The sequence below is a fragment of the Rhamphochromis longiceps genome, linkage group LG15 (genome assembly GCF_057381845.1).
Source record: "Rhamphochromis longiceps isolate RC_006_pf linkage group LG15, R_longiceps_female_GT1.1, whole genome shotgun sequence".
Classification (NCBI taxonomy): domain Eukaryota; kingdom Metazoa; phylum Chordata; class Actinopteri; order Cichliformes; family Cichlidae; genus Rhamphochromis; species Rhamphochromis longiceps.
The window spans coordinates 21410821-21428980 of NC_140571.1; the positions used below are offsets into that span (position 1 = coordinate 21410821).

An 18160-nucleotide genomic window follows, 5' to 3' on the forward strand; every position below is an offset into this window, starting at 1 on the left:
TGGATTTAGATCTGGACTTTGACTGGGCCATTCTAACACATGGATATGTTTTGTTTTAAACCTTTCCATTGTTGCCCTGGCTTTATGTTTAGGGTCGTTGTCCTGCTGGAAGGTGAACCTCCGCCCCAGTCTCAAGTCTTTTGCAGACTCCAAGAGGTTTTCTTCCAAGATTGCCCTGTATTTGGCTCCATCCATCTTCCCATCAACTCTGACCAGCTTCCCTGTCCCTGCTGAAGAGAAGCACCCCAGAGCATGATGTTGCCACCACCATATTTGACAGTGGGGATGGTGTGTTCAGAGTGATGTGCAGTGTTAGTTTTCCTCCACACATAGCGTTTTGCATTTTGGCCAAAAAGTTCCATTTTGGTCTCATCTGACCAGAGCACCTTCTTCCACATGTTTGCTGTGTCCCCCTCCTGGCTTGAGGCAAACTGCAAACGAGACTTCTTGTGGTTTTCTGTTAACAATGGCTTTCTTCTTGCCACTCTTCCATAAAGGCCAACTTTGTGCAGTGCACGACTAATAGTTGTCCTATGGACAGATTCCCCCACCTGAGCTGTAGATCTCTGCAGCTCGTCCAGAGTCACCATGGGCCTCTTGGCTGCATTTCTGATCAGCGCTCTCCTTGTTTGGCCTGTGAGCTTAGGTGGACGGCCTTGTCTTATTAGGTTTACAGTTGTGCCATACACCTTCCATTTCTGAATGATCGCTTGAACAGTGCTCCGTGGGATGTTCAAGGCTTGGGAAATCTTTTTGTAGCCTAAGCCTGCTTTAAATTTCTCAATAACTTTATCCCTGACCTGTCTGGTGTGTTCTTTGGACTTCATGGTGTTGCTGCTCCCAATATTCTCTTAGACAACCTCTGAGGCTGTCACAGAGCAGCTGTATTTGTACTGACATTAGATTACACACAGGTGCACTCTATTTAGTCATTAGCATACATCAGGCAATGTCTATGGGCAACTGACTGCACTCAGACCAAAGGGGGCTGAATAATTACGCACACCCCACTTTGCAGTTATTTATTTGTAAAAAAAATGTTTGGAATCATGTATGATATTCGTTCCACTTGTCACGTGTACACCACTTTGTGTTGGTCTTTCATGTGGAATTCCAATAAGATTGATTCATGTTTGTGGCTGTAATGTGACAAAATGTGGAAAAAGGTCAAGGGGGCCGAATACTTTTGAAAGCCACTTTATATATATACATATTGCTTTTTCTTCTTTGTGTATTGTTTTCTTTACTTTTGCAACTTAGTGGACCTGCTACCCATTCCCAGTTTGGAATGGGAACTGTGGGTCTCTGTATCTTCTCCTTCTCTTCATACTTTGGAGATATCCCATCACTGGCTGCTTTATTTTTTGGATTTGCACAGAATTCGTGCAATTTTGTATGTAGGACCACATTGCCCATTCACTTGGAAGCTCAGGTGGTTGGACAGCCTTCCCAGGGTAGACTTCAAAGCTGTGAATGCCGTCTAATATTGTTGTGACTTAGAAGAGGGCCAAATCTTGTCTCACCACCCATATCCTCTGTGGCTTGGCAGCTGTTGTCCCTGAAATAGAGAAAATATTTGATGGTCTCTCACTGCGCAAGAGGCATCACATCAGCAACATGTGAAATGTGTACAAATCTTTGCACAAATACATGAAATAAAATTTAATTACACATAAACACACTGTCAGCAAAGTCTTCCTCAAGAGTACCCCTTACAGCACAACATTGTGCTGAGGCAATGAAAAGAAAAAGTGGATTTCTATGTACGCAAAATTTTAAAAACTTCATAAAATCTAGCAAAAACACTGTCTACATCTTTTACACTTACACGTGTTCATGTGTTTTTGATTTGCTCTTTATGTCACAGTAAATATTATAACTAGGACACTCTTACCTTCGTATGTCCACCATTTGGTCCTATTGCTATGTGTCAGAAAAGAATACCCCATCTTCATGCTTCATAGTGGCCCCCATATGTTATTGGACTGAAATTTGATGCTTCTCAATGTATGAATATATGTTGTGTGTGCGTTTTTAGGCCTGTGCTAATAAACGACAAAGTACAGCCTGCTTGTCTGCCAGAAAAGGACTACATAGTGCCCAGTGGAACAGAGTGTTATGTTACTGGATGGGGAGAGACTCAAGGTAGGTCACATTTATGTGTGCTATTGTTGTTATTTGTGAGAATTATCTGAATTCCTCGTCAATTTGTATAAATTTGTATAAATAAATACATAAATACAATGCAAAGTGTCTGGTTAAGTTGTTTAAACCAATTTTGATCACATATTTTTGCTTACTAACTCACAATGCATTATAGATAATAAACTTAAAAAACTAATTTACAAGCTTTAGAAATTCAGCACTGAGCAGATTAATATGAAATACAATCAGGTCTTGTTTTGTAAAATCCTCTGCAAGATGTAATGAAAGCTTTTCACCACAAAGTGGCACTGTTTAATCAGAGCGTTTTTACTTAGCCCAACCAGCACTTTAATCTTCTGATTGAAATAATTGTGTACTCCTACCTTACAGGACAACTTATAAACAATTCTTTTATGTTTAGTTTTAAAAATAAGTTTGTGATCTTTTAACTATACCCCACATCATTATTATGTACAAATGTTGAGTAAACTCTGGCTTGAATGGTGCTGATACTGTATGTCGCTTTGAAATACAATGCACAGGTGCCTTGGACATAACATTGTAGCTGTTTAATCATTTATAGAATGTTTTCCACTTTGTTCAAACAAAGTAGCTTTTTTAAGACAAAAATTACCTTTAAGGAGACATAAAGACCAGTGCAATAGAACCAACATACAAGAAGTTGATAATAGTATTTTTTTTTTTATGCAAACAACAGCCACTGGTTTAAACATGTCTTATCATAATGACAAGGAGGATAACCGCTGAGAATTGTGTCTGCAGGTACGGGAGGTGACGGCACCCTTAAGGAAGCTGGTTTCCCTGTGATTGAGAATAGGGTCTGCAATCGCCCAGCATACCTGAACGGCAGAGTCAAAGATCATGAGATGTGTGCTGGAAATATCGAAGGAGGAACAGACAGCTGCCAGGTACAATTTTTTTTAAAATATGTTTACAGTAGAACAGTTCACCATACATGAGAAAAGATTTCATAAAGTTAGAGTACTTTGGATTTAGAAGTTCTTTCAACAATCAACTATTAAACTCACAACACATTAAAAGTCATTCTAAAATATTAGAAAATTGCAGACTGATAAATTAAAGCTACCAAAATCAAATCAAATCAAATCAAACATTCAAACCAGGAAAAATTTGATTTTACAAACATGTTAAAGTTTTTTGAGTCCTCTGTTATCACACACACACAAAAAAATCTAATCAACACTAGACAGATGTTTGAACTTCTTTTATCTGTTATGCATGTAAATTTTCCATATTAACAGTAAATATTTGGATGGTTGTTTAGATGATTTAAATTGAGATATAAAGAACTGTGCTGACAATGAGTACCTGATGGTTGTTTTAGTAACTGGAATATTGACTAAACATTTCTCTGATACTTGTTTGAATTAAACCTCCACTTATTTGTAGCATTGATTAAACATGGAAAAAGTGACCCAATTTTAAAATTATATTAACATGAATGTGTTTTATGGCACACTCATGTTATCAGTGATCTTTAGTTCTGGGGTGTCAAACATAAGGCACGGGGGCCAGGATAGTCCTGAAGAAGACTCAAACCCAACCCACTGGACAATGATAGAAAATGTGAACGAGTGTATCAATTCTGAACTTCTGTAATTTAATAAGACTGCTCACCCCCATTGCCATTCATAGTACACCAACATAATTTACTAACAGGAACAAGTAAATAAGAGGAAAGTTCCTGTTTTGGGGTCTAGAGTAAATTCTGTAATTTTACTAATTTATTATTTTTTTATTTTTTTATTTTGTTTTATTGTCTGGCCTGCCTAAAAGGTAAAAGGACTCAAGTCAAATGTGTTAAATAAATCTTAGTATCCCACTTTTTCAATGTATATAGTCAACAACAAATACAGTAGATGTGCTATTTCCAATGCCTTAATTAGTCTTCTGTTATATTTTTTAAATGAGCCACTGGCCAAACAATTCCTCTGTTTCTTCTCTGTTAGTTTTGCCAGCAGTTAACCTCAATGGCATCAAAAGCAGCTGTGAATTGAACAGTAAAATATATGTATATGTGTGTGTTTTCTCCTTGTAGGGTGACAGCGGTGGTCCTCTAGTGTGTTATTCGCAAAACAGGTTTGTCTTGCAGGGTGTCACATCCTGGGGTCTGGGCTGTGCTAATGCCATGAAACCTGGCGTCTACGCTCGAGTGTCTAAGTTTGTGGACTGGATAGATAGAACCATCAAAACCAACTAAACTGCAATGTGGTTATTGAGGATCTTAACATATGTACACTGTTCTGCTCTGATATTACAAGCACTGCTGACTGATGTGGATACACTATAAACAGCGCATGTTACTGGTTTAAAAAAAGAAGGACAATGAACAATGAATGAAATTTGGAAAAACAATACTTAAATGAAACAAGGAAATTATACAAATATTAAAAACGTACTTCCTTGTGTTTGGGTGAAATAAAATGTAATCATTCAGTAGTTGTTTCCCTGTTTTTCATCTGATCTTCAGACTTCAGAAGATTCTTCATTTGATGATTTTCTTCGTGGCTCCGCTTTTTCCTGAGAGAGAGAAAACATTTTGACACTACACCCACAAATAATGCATAGTAAATGTCTATTGAGATAAGTTTCCTTATCAGTTACAATGAAACTTTAGTACAGACTTTCTTTGAATTTTACGTAAGTTTTACAAAAAGAAGTGATGAAAAACAAATGCTAATTGTAATGCCTTTAAAAAGTAATATGAACTCAGAAGAAGGATTACTTTACTCATTAATATAACAAGTTATACACAGTGCTCTTCATATGGACCTCTGGACTAATACTTTAGCTGTACTCAGTAAACGGGATTCTGAATGTGTTATGACTGAAAAAACTGGGACATTTTACCAATTAGGGAACTCAATATCATCAATGGTTTCAGGGAGAGGTACTCCTTTGGTTTCAGGAAGTAACAGCACCAAACCTCCAGCTATGATTGCCACAGCGCCTGTACCAAAACAAGATGCAGATGATGTCAGTGTAATTGCAAAATTATTTTAATTATTTCCTACAAAAAAAGCTAAAGACTTTTCAATTTCCGATATTGTTCTGTTTTTTAAATTTAGTGTGTCATAATCACACGTAGGCTAGTAAAAATATATATTTCTGACTCAAATTGTTGTTGATTAAAAACTAAATAAAAAGCTTTTAACATCTTTGTAATAAATAAAATATCGAATGAATAAACAATTATCACTTTTTAAAACACTCAGGAGCTCCTACAAAAGCATTAAAGGAACTGGTATCAGTATAAAACATTCTCTGAGCATTTTAGTTAAACATTAGCTAAAAATATTGCATTTAATGAATTACTTGAATTATTCACTCCAAAGAATAGTTACACAGGCAGTTAGTAACATTGTATTATACTGTGTGGATGGCTCAAACTCTGGACAGTGGGCTCTATAAAATGAACTGAAACTTGTGATTTAACAGATTACTTCCTTTGAATAACCTATAAGATGTTAAATTCTAGTTTACTGCTTCAGGAAACATCCTGAAGTTGTTGTCGAAAAAATACTGGCTAAAGTCGGGTGACAAAAAAGGACCATTCACAGTCAGCAGCCAGTACAACCATTACTCAAACCTGCATGAACATTATTCTATAACTGATGTAATTCAACAACACTGTGAGTGCCAAAATATTTTTTGTAATTTCTTTGTAGTTTTACATAAGTAAAAATTCACATTAAGTGATGAAGGGGTTTTACAGCAGCAGTAGACTTTTTTAAAAAAGTTTTAAATGTTTTTAAGGACAAATATGGCAAATCGAAACATAGTGATGCTATATTACTACTAGATTACTACTTACTACTTTATTCCATAAATAGTGTCACTGCTTTGTGAAATTATATCTGATCCATTTGTTTTTCCTTGTTAGGATCTGTTATTAAGAGTACATTATTAACATTTTATGGATGTTTTTGAAAAGGTAAATCTATGAACTTGATTTGTTACCTTTTAAAACCCAGTTACTAGTTTTATAAAAAAAAAAAAAAGTAATAGTTGCTATTTATTTTTATTATATTAAATATGGATAAAATATATAATATGTTATTAATTAATTACAATGAACAAAACTACTTTTCTGCCATTTTAAGCCTAACTATTACATTACATGCATGTTTGAATATATCATTAGGTAATTGTGTAGCTTTTATCCATGTAAATGTGTTTTATTTATCACATACATTCTACAGAATAAATCCTATACAGCCCATACGGAAAATCTCTGACATATTTCCCCCAAATCTTAATTTTAAAATTTTTTATCAGTATTTTTCTGGCAACCCATCGGCAAAGTAATATTATGCTTTCAGGGGTTTTGTTTGTTTGGTTTTGTTTTGATTTGAGGGAGAGGGACGTTCTTATAAATATAATAAATAACAAACAGCTGAATCTTTATCTAAAATTGGAAAACTCAAGAGATGAAATCCAGACTAAACCTGCTTGTTCAGCTGCATCTGTACTCTTTAATTCTAGTAACATCTATGTGATTTGGTGAGAGTAAACACCTTTAAAGCAAATGTCAAAATAGATACATTTCTCTAACATTAGTTCATCCATCCATCCATTCGCTTCCGCTTATCCTTTTCAGGGTCACGGGGGGCGCTGGAGCCTATCCCAGCTGTCTTAGGGCGAGAGGCGGGGTACACCCTGGACAGGTCGCCAGTCTGTCGCAGGGCCAACACACAGGGACAGACAACCATTTGCACTCACATTCACTCGCACATTCACATTAGTTGAGCTATGTACATAAAATACAGAATATTTTTTGTACGTATTTTGTCTGTAGATTCATCCTTTTCCAAAATATATTAGTGGCAATGTAGAGCACAGTCCTTAACATTCTTAAGAATTCAGCCTGAGAAGACATAAATATGAGGTTTTGCACCTTTCATCTAGTATTTAACGTTTTTTTTTTTTCATATACATGCTTACTGGTAAACATTATAAACCCACCAAAGATGATGAGTGGCAGTTCCAGCCAGATAGCAGCCAGTCTGTACAGCAGGAATGAGGACACAATGCCTCCAACATCACACAGAGTAGAACAAACAGACACTGCCAGGTTCCTGTATTCAGTCAAAATGATGGAGAGATAAACACAATTTCCTGGTTATAACTTCAGCAGGTTATAATTAGTTTCCTCACCTGACAAATGTGGGGTAGAGCTCTGTGTTAACAAACACCACCATCTCAAAGGCCATGGTGATCCCCAACCGACCGATACAGGCAACCGCTGTCTTTAACCAGAACAAGCCTGAGATACACACAGGAAGTCAATAACCAATGGGTACCAGGGTGGTGACCATGTCTGTGTTTTCTGTACAGTCTATGCATAAAACTCACTGTCAGGAATGAAAGCAGCAATGAAGCACGAAGCTCCAGCTACGATATTCGCAGTGGCGAATGGGAGACGCCGGCCAATACGTTCAATGGTGAAGAGGATAAGGAAGGCGGCAGGAAATTCCACCAAGCCAGAAATGAGAAAGTCAATGTAGACGTTTCCTCCTGCTATCCCCAAGCGCATGACGAGGCCTTGATAAACCACAGCACTGGTGAACCTGTGCACAACAAACACAGAGGTTCAGCATCAACTGCATGTAGGCAAAAAAAACGTGTGTGATTTCAGGCAAGTCTCACCAGTTGAACATGAGGATGAAGGTGTGCTTTCTCATGTTTGGAGTTCTGATTAGGTCCAGCAAAGAGGCAGAGGTAGACTCACCTTCACCATCAGTCAGTGACTGGGAAATAAAAACATGGAAATGTGAGATTAAAGCAGGATTAAAAAGTGTCATAAAATAATGGTAGAAATAAGGAGTTAATAGGTCTTAATGTTTCCTGTTAGTGGAAATGAAATGTTAGAGAATAGTTTTGGTGATTTTCTTTATCTTTGTCAACAAATTCCATTAAATACTAAAATCAGCAGTAAACTGATAAACATATTTGGTGAATATATTGTTCCTTTAGTCATTGCTATCTATAAACTCTTAAATTGTTCTGTAAGTGAACTATTTAATCGGCCTACCTCCGTATTCTTGAACAGTGTCCTGTGGTTCTCTCTGGCCACAGCTTCAGTGATCTTCAAAGCTTTGGAGGAACGGTTCTGAGAGATGAGCCACCTCGGAGACTCTGGGATAAACCTGAGAAACAAAGAAGTGTCTAAAGGTGCAAGTCTGTAGATAAAAATCTTAACTGAAAAGATTTATACATTATTTAGGAGATGAGGAGCTTTTTAACTCCCTGGAAAGTGACTATGGTAAATATGCAAGGTGAAAATGGTTATTATTATGGAACAAGTAATTAAACCAGCATATTAAGCTCATAGCTCTTTTGCACATAAATCTATTTAATACTTAATTTTTTTTGTCTCCATGTATTTATTCATGATATTTTTATTTTATCTATTTGTACATGTTAACCGGCATCTGCGTGTGGACAGCAGAGAAAGAATTTCATTGTACAGAGAGAAGCTTTTTCTTTGCACACATGACAATAAACACTTTGAATCTTGACTCTGAAACCACAGCAGGAGAGGAAGAAGTACTACATCTCCGTCCACCTTGCTGACTTCCATAACCTTACTTCTTGCTTTACTATTTAAAGGCCAGAGTGCTTCCTGCATCAGCACAGAACAAAAGCAATGAGATACATCATATATAAACCATAGTCCCAAAGATAATGGGCAGTTTTTGTTTTCCTTTTACTATAATAAATTTAGTGGGAAAATCTATTTTGATCTAAAAGGGAAGCACCATCTCATGCTAGAAGTACTGTAAGTCTTGTTTCCTGATCCAAACTCACATACCACTTTATTACGTAACCTGCATATATGCCTATTTGTGCAATTATCCAAACAACTTGCAGTAGTGCACAAAATCCTTGATTAGTATCCAATTGATTAGTATCCAAATGTGTGTGCAAGGAAAGCCAAAAACAGGTTTGAGGGTCTTTTCGAGACAGAGGCGAGGCTGCCATCTCGCGCCATCGGCCCCTCTGGCCAATGGGCAATATTGATAACACTATTATGTGAAAAAATGACATAGAGTGTTGGACATTTCTGAACAAGTACAGATCTAAAATTTTACATAAGAGTGATGAAAAAGTGACTAGTAGTTCATTTCAAGTGAGCATTTTTTTCTGGATGATCACGCCATGTGGACTGTCATGTCCACATGGCGTGATTGGTAGTCCAATGCCTTGCCCCCGACTCCCTAACCCTTACTGTGATGCAATGATTGCCTCAGAGATCAGGCGATCAGCATGCTGAACACTGGAATATTCATATATACATATATATATATATGAAGGTGACGCACTGTCATAAATGCCACTGGTCATTTATGAGCGCAAAGGCAGGCACAGACAGATGTCTGTTTTTGTTTGACATTGTCATGTGTACACGATGACAATGTCAAACAACATTGAGATTTTTTTTTTCTTTTTTGTTTGTTTGGTTTTTTACCAGTAATAACACACGAAGAGCACGTAGGGCACAGTGAAGGTGACCTGGAGCCAGCGCCAGTCTGTGATAAAGTAGGCGAGCAAAGGAAGGATGAGGAGACCCACACTGAAGAACATCTGGTACAAGATACCCACTGTTCTCCTGTACTTCACACCAACAATCTCTGTGACTAACAGAGGGACAGGAATGGTATTAAAAGTAAGACAATTTTGTTAGAAACAAAACAATGTGACATGCAAAAATAACACAAGTATATAAATTCCACAAATGTAAGAAAATTCTTGCATTATTCACCTAAAAATAATTTGAAAATGTATGATCAAAAGTTAGGCCATGTCATTTCTACACAGTTAGCTATGAAAATGCCTCAGAGAAAAAATCTGTTTCAGAAAACATGGAGATGATTACGCAGCACATATGAGGTCATCCAGCCTCCTTTGACACTGAAGCCAAGGATGGTCCTGAACACAAGGATGGAGATGTAGTTTGGCGCTATAGCCACTGCGATTCCTGCTACTGCATTCAAAATGTTGGACACCAAGAAACTGATCTGCCTGCCAAACCTGCAGAGTGAAATGGAAAATACATCAGGTGGGGATTTGTTGAATGAATATTATTTTGAAAATAATATATTCACTCCAGGACACATCAGAGCCACAAGTCTAGCCACAAGAGGCCTGCAGGAGTGTGCCTATTCATACCACACAAACATGCCTTCATGTGTTTCAGGGGTGTTATAGTTATATTTTTCTATAAAACACAGTTGTAATTATACAGGGTGGGCCATTTATATGGATACACCGTAATAACATGGGAGTGGTTACTGATATTAAAGTCCTGTTTGTGGCACATTAGTATATGTGAGGGGGCAAACTCCTCAAGATGGGTGGTGACCATGGTGGCCATTTAGAAGTCGGCCATCTTGGATACAACTTTTGTTTTTTCAATAGGAAGAGGGCCATGTGACACATCAAACTTATTGGTAATGTCACAAGAAAAACAATGGTGTGCTTGGTTTCAACGTAACTTTATTCTTTCATGAGTTATTTACAAGTTTCTGACCACTTATAAAATGTGTTCAATGTGCTGCCCATTGTGTTGGATTGTCAATGCAACCCTCTTCTCCCACTTTTTACACACTGATAGCAACACCGCAGGAGAAATGCCAGCACAGGCATCAAGTGTCCGTAGTTTCAGGTGCTGCACATCTCGTATCTTCACACCATAGACAATTGCCTTCAGATGACACCAAAGATAAAAGTCTAAGGGGGTCAGATCGGGAGACCTTGGGGGCCATTCAACTGGCCCATGACAACCAATCCACTTTCCAGGAAACTGTTCATCTAGGAATGCTCGGACCTGGCACCCATAATGTGGTGGTGCACCATCCTGCTGGAAAAGGGTGTCTTGCATTGAAATCTGCTGCAATGACCCGGTTACTGCGTTCACCAGATATCAACACAATTTCAATCCGCTCCTCACGTGTTAACCTCGACATGTCAATGGCTGTGAACAAAGAGAAACTTGTAAATAACTCATGAAAGAATAAAGTTACGTTAAAACCAAGCACACCGTTGTTTTTCTTGTGACATTACCAATACGTTTGATGTGTCACATGGCCCACTTCCTATTGAAAAAACAAAAGTTGTATCCAAGATGACCGACTTCTAAATGGCCACCATGGTCACCACCCATCTTGAGGAGTTTGCCCCCTCACATATACTAATGTGCCACAAACAGGACTTAAGTATCACCAACCATTCCCATTTTGTATCCATATAAATGGCCCACCCTGTATATGTTACCTGGCCAGCACAGTAAACTTGATGGTTGTTGGAGCCTCACCTGTCAGCAAAGTATCCAAAAGCGAAACTGCCAACCAAGAAGCCCACATTGAGAGTAGACTGGAACATGTCCACCAACCATCCATCTGAACACACCAGATTGAACTGAAAAAGGAACAAAGACATTTTTTCATGTCTATATGAAAACTTCCAATTTCACTTACATACCTGCACAGTTTAGTCAATTAATACAGAGAAATTTTAGGGAATTCTCTTAAATCTAAATCAACTTTGTTAAGTTTACGCAAACTGTCTTCTCACCTCTGTGACGAAGGATTTCCTGCCTTCATACTGATACTCCCAGCTTTCCTGAAAGACAAAAAAAGTAAACATTTAATCCAATACGGACAGTTTAAACACTTCACACAAAGCTTTTCAGTTGTCTTTTGCTCAAAGAAGTCGTGCCATTAATTAATTCTTCGATCTTAAATATGATCAACCTATCTCTAATGATCGGCTATGTACCACAGGCCTTCAAGCTAGCTGTAGTTAAACCTTTACTCAAAAAGCCATCTCTAGACCCAGCAGTCTTAGCTAATTATAGGCCAATCTCCAACCTTCCTTTCATATCAAAAATCCTTGAAAGAGTAGTTGTCAAACAGCTAACAGATCATCTGCAGAGGAATGGTTTATTTGAAGAGTTTCAATCAGGTTTCAGAGCTCATCACAGCACAGAAACAGCTTTAGTGAAGGTTACAAATGATCTTCTTATGGCCTCTGACAGTGGACTCATCTCTGTGCTTGTCCTGCTAGACCTTAGTGCAGCATTCGATACTGTCGACCATAATATCCTATTAGAGCGATTAGAACATGCTGTAGGTATTACAGGTACTGCACTGCAGTGGTTTGTATCATATCTATCTAATAGACTCCAATTTGTTCATGTAAATGGAGAGTCCTCTTCACACACTGAGGTTAATTATGGAGTTCCACAGGGTTCAGTGCTAGGACCAATTCTGTTTACATTATACATGCTTCCCTTAGGCAGTATCATTAGAAGACATAGCATACATTTTCACTGCTATGCCGATGACACCCAGCTCTATCTGTCCATGAAGCCAGATAACACACACCAATTAGTTAAACTGCAGGAATGTCTTAAAGACATAAAGACCTGGATGGCCGCTAACTTTCTGCTTCTTAATTCAGATAAAACTGAGGTTATTGTACTCGGCCCTGAAAAGCCTAGAAATATGGTATCTAACCAGATTCTTACTCTGGATGGCATTACCTTGGCCTCCAGTAACACTGTGAGGAACCTTGGAGTCATTTTTGACCAGGACATGTCCTTCAATGCACATATTAAACAAATATGTAAGACTGCGTTCTTCCATTTGCGCAACATCTCTAAAATTAGAAATATCCTGTCTCAGAGTGACGCTGAAAAACTAGTTCATGCATTTATTACTTCCAGGCTGGACTACTGTAATTCATTATTATCAGGATGTCCAAAAAACTCACTGAAAAGCCTTCAGCTAATCCAAAATGCTGCAGCAAGAGTCCTGACAGGGACTAGAAAGAGAGAGCATATTTCTCCTGTTTTGGCTTCCCTTCATTGGCTTCCTGTTAAATCCAGAATTGAATTCAAAATCCTGCTCCTCACATACAAGGTCTTGAATAATCAGGCCCCATCTTATCTCAATGACCTTGTAGTACCATATCACCCTATTAGAGCACTTCGCTCTCGCTCTGCAGGCCTACTTGTTGTTCCTAGAGTATTTAAAAGTAGAATGGGAGGCAGAGCCTTCAGTTTTCAGGCCCCTCTTCTGTGGAACCAGCTTCCAGTTTGGATTCGGGAGACAGACACTATCTCTACTTTTAAGATTAGGCTTAAAACTTTCCTTTTTGCTAAAGCATATAGTTAGGGCTGGACCAGGTGACCCTGAATCCTCCCTTAGTTATGCTGCAATAGACGTAGGCTGCCGGGGATTCCCATGATGCATTGAGTTTTTCCTTTCCAGTCACCTTTCTCATTCACTTTGTATTAACAGACCTCTCTGCATTGAATCATATCTGTTATTAATCTCTGTCTCTCTTCCACAGCATGTCTTTTATCCTGTCTTCCTTCTCTCACCCCAACCGGTCGCAGCAGATGGCCGCTCCTCCCTGAGCCTGGTTCTGCCGGAGGTTTCTTCCTGTTAAAAGGGAGTTTTTCCTTCCCACTGTTGCCAAAGTGCTTGCTCATAGGGGGTCAAATGATTGTTGGGTTTTTCTCTGTATCTATGAAGCGCCTTGAGGCGACTTATGTTGTGATTTGGCGCTATATAAATAAAATTGAATTGAATTGAATTGAATTGTTTTTCGGACATTTGTCTTCCCCAATGGGAACAGGTTCCAACTAACAAGTAACTCTGTAAACTGTAAGGTTTCGCACTTTTAGAAGCCTTGTGTTGCTTACAACACAGTGTCTTACCTTTTTCTTGTTGATCCGTACTGAATACAGTGAGGCAAAAAAGTATTTAGTCAGCCACCAATTGTACAAGTTCTCCCACTTAAAAAGATGAGAGAGGTCTGTAATTTTCATCATAGGTATATTTCAAATATGAGAGACAAAATCCAGAAAATCACATTGTCTGATTTTTAAAAAATTTATTTGCAAATTATGGTGGAAAATAAGTATTTGGTCAATAACAAAAGGTCATCTCAATACTTTTTAATATACCCTTTGTTGGTAATGAAAGAGGTCAAATGTTTTCTGTAAGTCTTCACAAGATTTTCAGACACTGTTGCTGGTATTTTGTCCCATGCCTCCATGCAGATCTCCTCTAGAGCAGTGATGTTTTGGGGATGTCGCTGGGCAACACAGACTTTCAACTCCCTCCTGTCACGGCTGGGCAGCAGTCGTGTGGTGAATTGAGAAAAGGATCCAAAATGCAGGCACTGGCTGGGGTGCGAGTGAGTGTTTATTTACAGAGGTGATAAGGTGACAAAAACAGGAAGAGCAGAGCGGAGAGTAAACAAACCTAAACTGGGGAAAACTAAAGAACTAAACTTAAACCAAACACGCACGGGAGGAGGAACAAAATGCACAAAGAAAGATGGCGGAGAGACACAGAATGAACACCGGGTTACACAGAGTAATGCAGACAGACATGGCGTTAGACAGACAACGCAACAGAGAGCACAGGAAAACACAGGGCTTAAATACACAGGGAGTAATCAGGGAATGGGCCACAGGAGGGAGACACAGCTGGGAGCAATTAGGCTAACGAGACAGGGGAGCGGTAAAACTGAACACACTGACATGAGACATGAACTTTCAGAATAAAACAGGAAACTAAGAGACACAAAGAACCAGACAGGACACTGAACTTGACAGGCAGACTCATGAGCAGACACAATAACACCATGGACAGACAGAGAGAACACAGGCAGGCATGAAACAAAAACACTAACACATAGCAAACCTAAACAAAAGACAAAACAGAATAACCGAGAACAAAGAATAATATAAAGAAACACAAAACACAGAGTCCTCAGACTCAGGACCATGACACCTCCAAAGATTTTCTATGGGTTAAGGTCTGGAGACTGGTTAGGCCACTGCAGAACCTTGAAATGCTTCTTACGAAACCACTTTTTCGTTACTCGGGCGCTGTGTTTGGGATCATTGTCATGCTGAAAGACCCAGGCACGCATCATCTGGAATGCTCTTGCCTCCTTGGGAGGTTTTCAGTCAAAACCTCATGAAACATGGCCCCATTCATTGTTTTGTTTACATGTTTCAGTCTTCCTGGTCCCTTTGGAGAAAAACAGCCCCAAAGCATGATGTTTCCACCCCCTGCTTCACAGTAGGTATGGTGTTCTTTGGGTGAAACTCAGCATTCTTTCTCCTCCAGACATGACAAGTAGAGTTTTTACCAAAAAGTTCAATTTTGGTTTCATCTGACCATATAACAATCTCCCAATCCTCTTCTGGATCATCCAAATGCTCTCTAACAAACTTCAGACGGGACATTTACTGGCTTAAGCAGAGGGACACGTCTGGCACTACAGGATTTGATTGATTTCTTCACACTAAGCTGCTTACCTTTTGCAGATTCAGTCTTCCCAGCCTGGTGCAGGTCTACAATTTTGTTTCTGGTGTCCTTTGACAGCTATTTGGTCTTGGCAATAGTGGAGTTTGGAGTGAGTCTTTTATGCTGATAAGTTCATACAGGTAACGAGTGGAGGGCAGAGGAACCACTTACAGAAGAAGTTACAGGTCTGTAAGAGCTAGAAATCTTGCTTGTTTGTAGGTGACCAAATACTTATTTTCCACCATAATTTGCAAATAAATTATTTAAAAATTAGACAATGTGATTTTCCGTTTTTTTCATCATTTTGTCTCTCATAGTTGAGGTACACCTATGATAAAAATTACAGGCCTCTCTCATCTTTTTAAGTGGTAGAACTTGCACAATTGGTGGCTGACTAAATACTTTTTTGCCCCAGTGTATATGGACAAGGAAAATTGTTTTCTTTGGTTGTATTCTTAATAACTTATTATCTACCCATTATTAAACATTGCCAACTCAGGTGCTACTGAGTAGAATGAATTAAAATATATGAAGATTAACAGAAAGCAAGAGATATTCATTCATACTCATAGTGGCATTTTGGAGCCAGCCTCAAGTGTCCATTAGAGGAACTTTAGTATTTGGCACTTTGTTTTCTTCATGGATGACTTTTCTTCAGTCACCAGTGGCTGAAAACTAAAAGAAGTGCACTGGGGGTAGAGTAGGCCCTGAGCACAGAACAAGCAAGAACAATGTGTAGAATCTAAAACCATAGTAAATGTCTGTTGCGCTGATTCAAATTATTTTAACGCAGTGCTCAGGGAGATATCTGGTCTCTGACTCATCCGCAGAAGGAAAGCGACGAGTCCTAACATCCAGTCAGTCTCATAAGTAAAAATAGTGTAAACTATCTTCAGCCACAAGGGGTTCTACAACAGATGGTCTGTCCCCCACAGAGTCGTATTATCAACATCATGGAGTCTGTGTGGGACTGATTACATCAAAAGCGGCTGAGAGAGCAGAACACAGAACAGCTCTGTGAATTTCTCTAACATGCTGGAACAATCTACCAACCAAAAAACTGTACCTTGAACACTTTATCTTGTGTAAAAGTAGTTAAAGGCTGTTTTGTTTTGTTTTGTTTTGGGGTTTTTTGGCCTTTCCATAACGTCACTGATGAACAAAAACATTAAAAAAAACATTTTCAGTCTTCTTTTTGTTTCTACTACCTATAACAGCACTGAATCCATTATTTAATGCTCAAGACTGACATTATTAAACTATAAAACTATAGTTAAATTATAAAACATCACCCATTTATCTACGTAAACTGTGCATATGAAACTATACATGAAACTATATGAAAATTATACATAAACACTGTGAAAAACAGTCATATAGGAACTGACCTTGCATGCTGTAAGTGGGACTCCACTCAGGTCCAGTTCCTGTGTGTCACAGGTCAGCTCTGTGGCATTCCAGTCCACCTCATACTGCTCGCAGGTGCTGTGCTGCACCAGTCCAGAGTTATTGACCAGAGGCACCGTCAGTCTGCGACTGTCTGTCAGGTTCCAGCCGCATGCATGCCTCCTCTCCACCACTGCAGGGTCCCGACACCAATGATCAGGGGTGAAACCCTGGAATACGATGCCGACGTATACCCCTGCAAAGGGCAACGACAAGAGGCAGAGCAGGGCAAAGATTCGCCTCTGACAGCGGCCAAATGACCCGGCTTCTTCCAAGAGGTCATCAAAGGTCATCCTTACTGTTGCAAAGTTTAAGAAATCAAGTCAAATCTTGTTCTGTTCAGCAAACCATGGATCAGTGCAAACTATCAGAGTCCCTTCAGGGGTGCTTAGACCTCGTGCACCTCACACTGGTCGATCCACAAGTCCAAAGGGGCCAGATGAAACACAGCTGGGTAACAGCGTGTTACTGTTTAATAAAGTCAAACACAGGAAGAAAGCAGGATTATGCAATTATTAAATGTATGTCTTCTTAAGGAATGCTTGAATGGCCTTAGCTTCAATATTTATGCACGATCATCACATCACATGACACGGATGGTCAGCTGTCTTTTATTTTTCTAAGAAAATGGTGTGACGTGTATTAACTACACAATAAAAATGACTGTGTTTGAATCACTCTGCCTCCATCCACTGTATTCCTGGAATTTGTAAAAAAAAAAAAAATGTATATATAGAACAGTGTTACATTAAACAGTACATATTTATTTTCTTAACCGAAATCAAAGAAGTTTATAGAATTTAGAGAAAAATTAACTTGATTAAAAGAAGTTGAGCAAATCAGAGAAATCTCTGTCTGGCCTTCTTCACCTTGGAGCAGCTGCTCTGTGCCCGACTCTGTGTTTAGGCCCAGGGACCGTGGATAAATACACAGACATGTTTGTGGATATTGTTGTAAGTGCATTTATTGACTTCAAGGCATTCACAACCCGCTAACCCCAAAGTTTAACCTTCACAAGTAAGTGCCAAACCCTAACACTAATGTAAAATGAATTATAAATACATTATAAAACTAATTCTTCAAAGAGAGACATTTAAATGACAGCCAAAATATTTTGACTTCTAAAAGACTGACACCTGAAAAAATTTTATGAATACTTAAAAAATGTATTTTCTTCCTTCTATAATCTTTGT

The 18160-nt window shown here is 38.6% G+C and overlaps 2 protein-coding genes across 2 annotated transcripts in view; one reads left to right on the forward strand and one right to left on the reverse strand.

Moving 5' to 3' along the window:
• The window catches only part of LOC146652591 (plasminogen-like), an 18359-nt gene extending 13751 nt beyond the window's left edge, over nt 1-4608 (forward strand). Inside the window, exons 17-19 of the mRNA XM_085381563.1 lie at nt 2039-2145; nt 2929-3074; nt 4226-4608. Of these exons, the coding sequence (XP_085237689.1) occupies nt 2039-2145; nt 2929-3074; nt 4226-4387 (415 nt within the window). The 3' untranslated portion in view covers nt 4388-4608. The remainder of the gene's footprint in view (nt 1-2038; nt 2146-2928; nt 3075-4225) is intronic.
• LOC146652592 (solute carrier family 22 member 2-like) lies at nt 4595-17319 on the reverse strand. Its single transcript, XM_085381566.1, has 12 exons — nt 16910-17319; nt 11764-11811; nt 11504-11607; nt 10067-10221; nt 9659-9827; nt 8222-8336; nt 7837-7937; nt 7543-7757; nt 7345-7453; nt 7153-7265; nt 5038-5137; nt 4595-4707 (listed from the first exon to the last, which is right to left on the reverse strand). The coding sequence occupies exons 1-12, from the start codon at nt 17258-17260 to the stop codon at nt 4617-4619; spliced, it is 1671 nt and encodes a 556-aa protein (XP_085237692.1). The 5' UTR covers nt 17261-17319; the 3' UTR covers nt 4595-4616.
• Nucleotides 17320-18160: the final 841 nt, after the last annotated feature.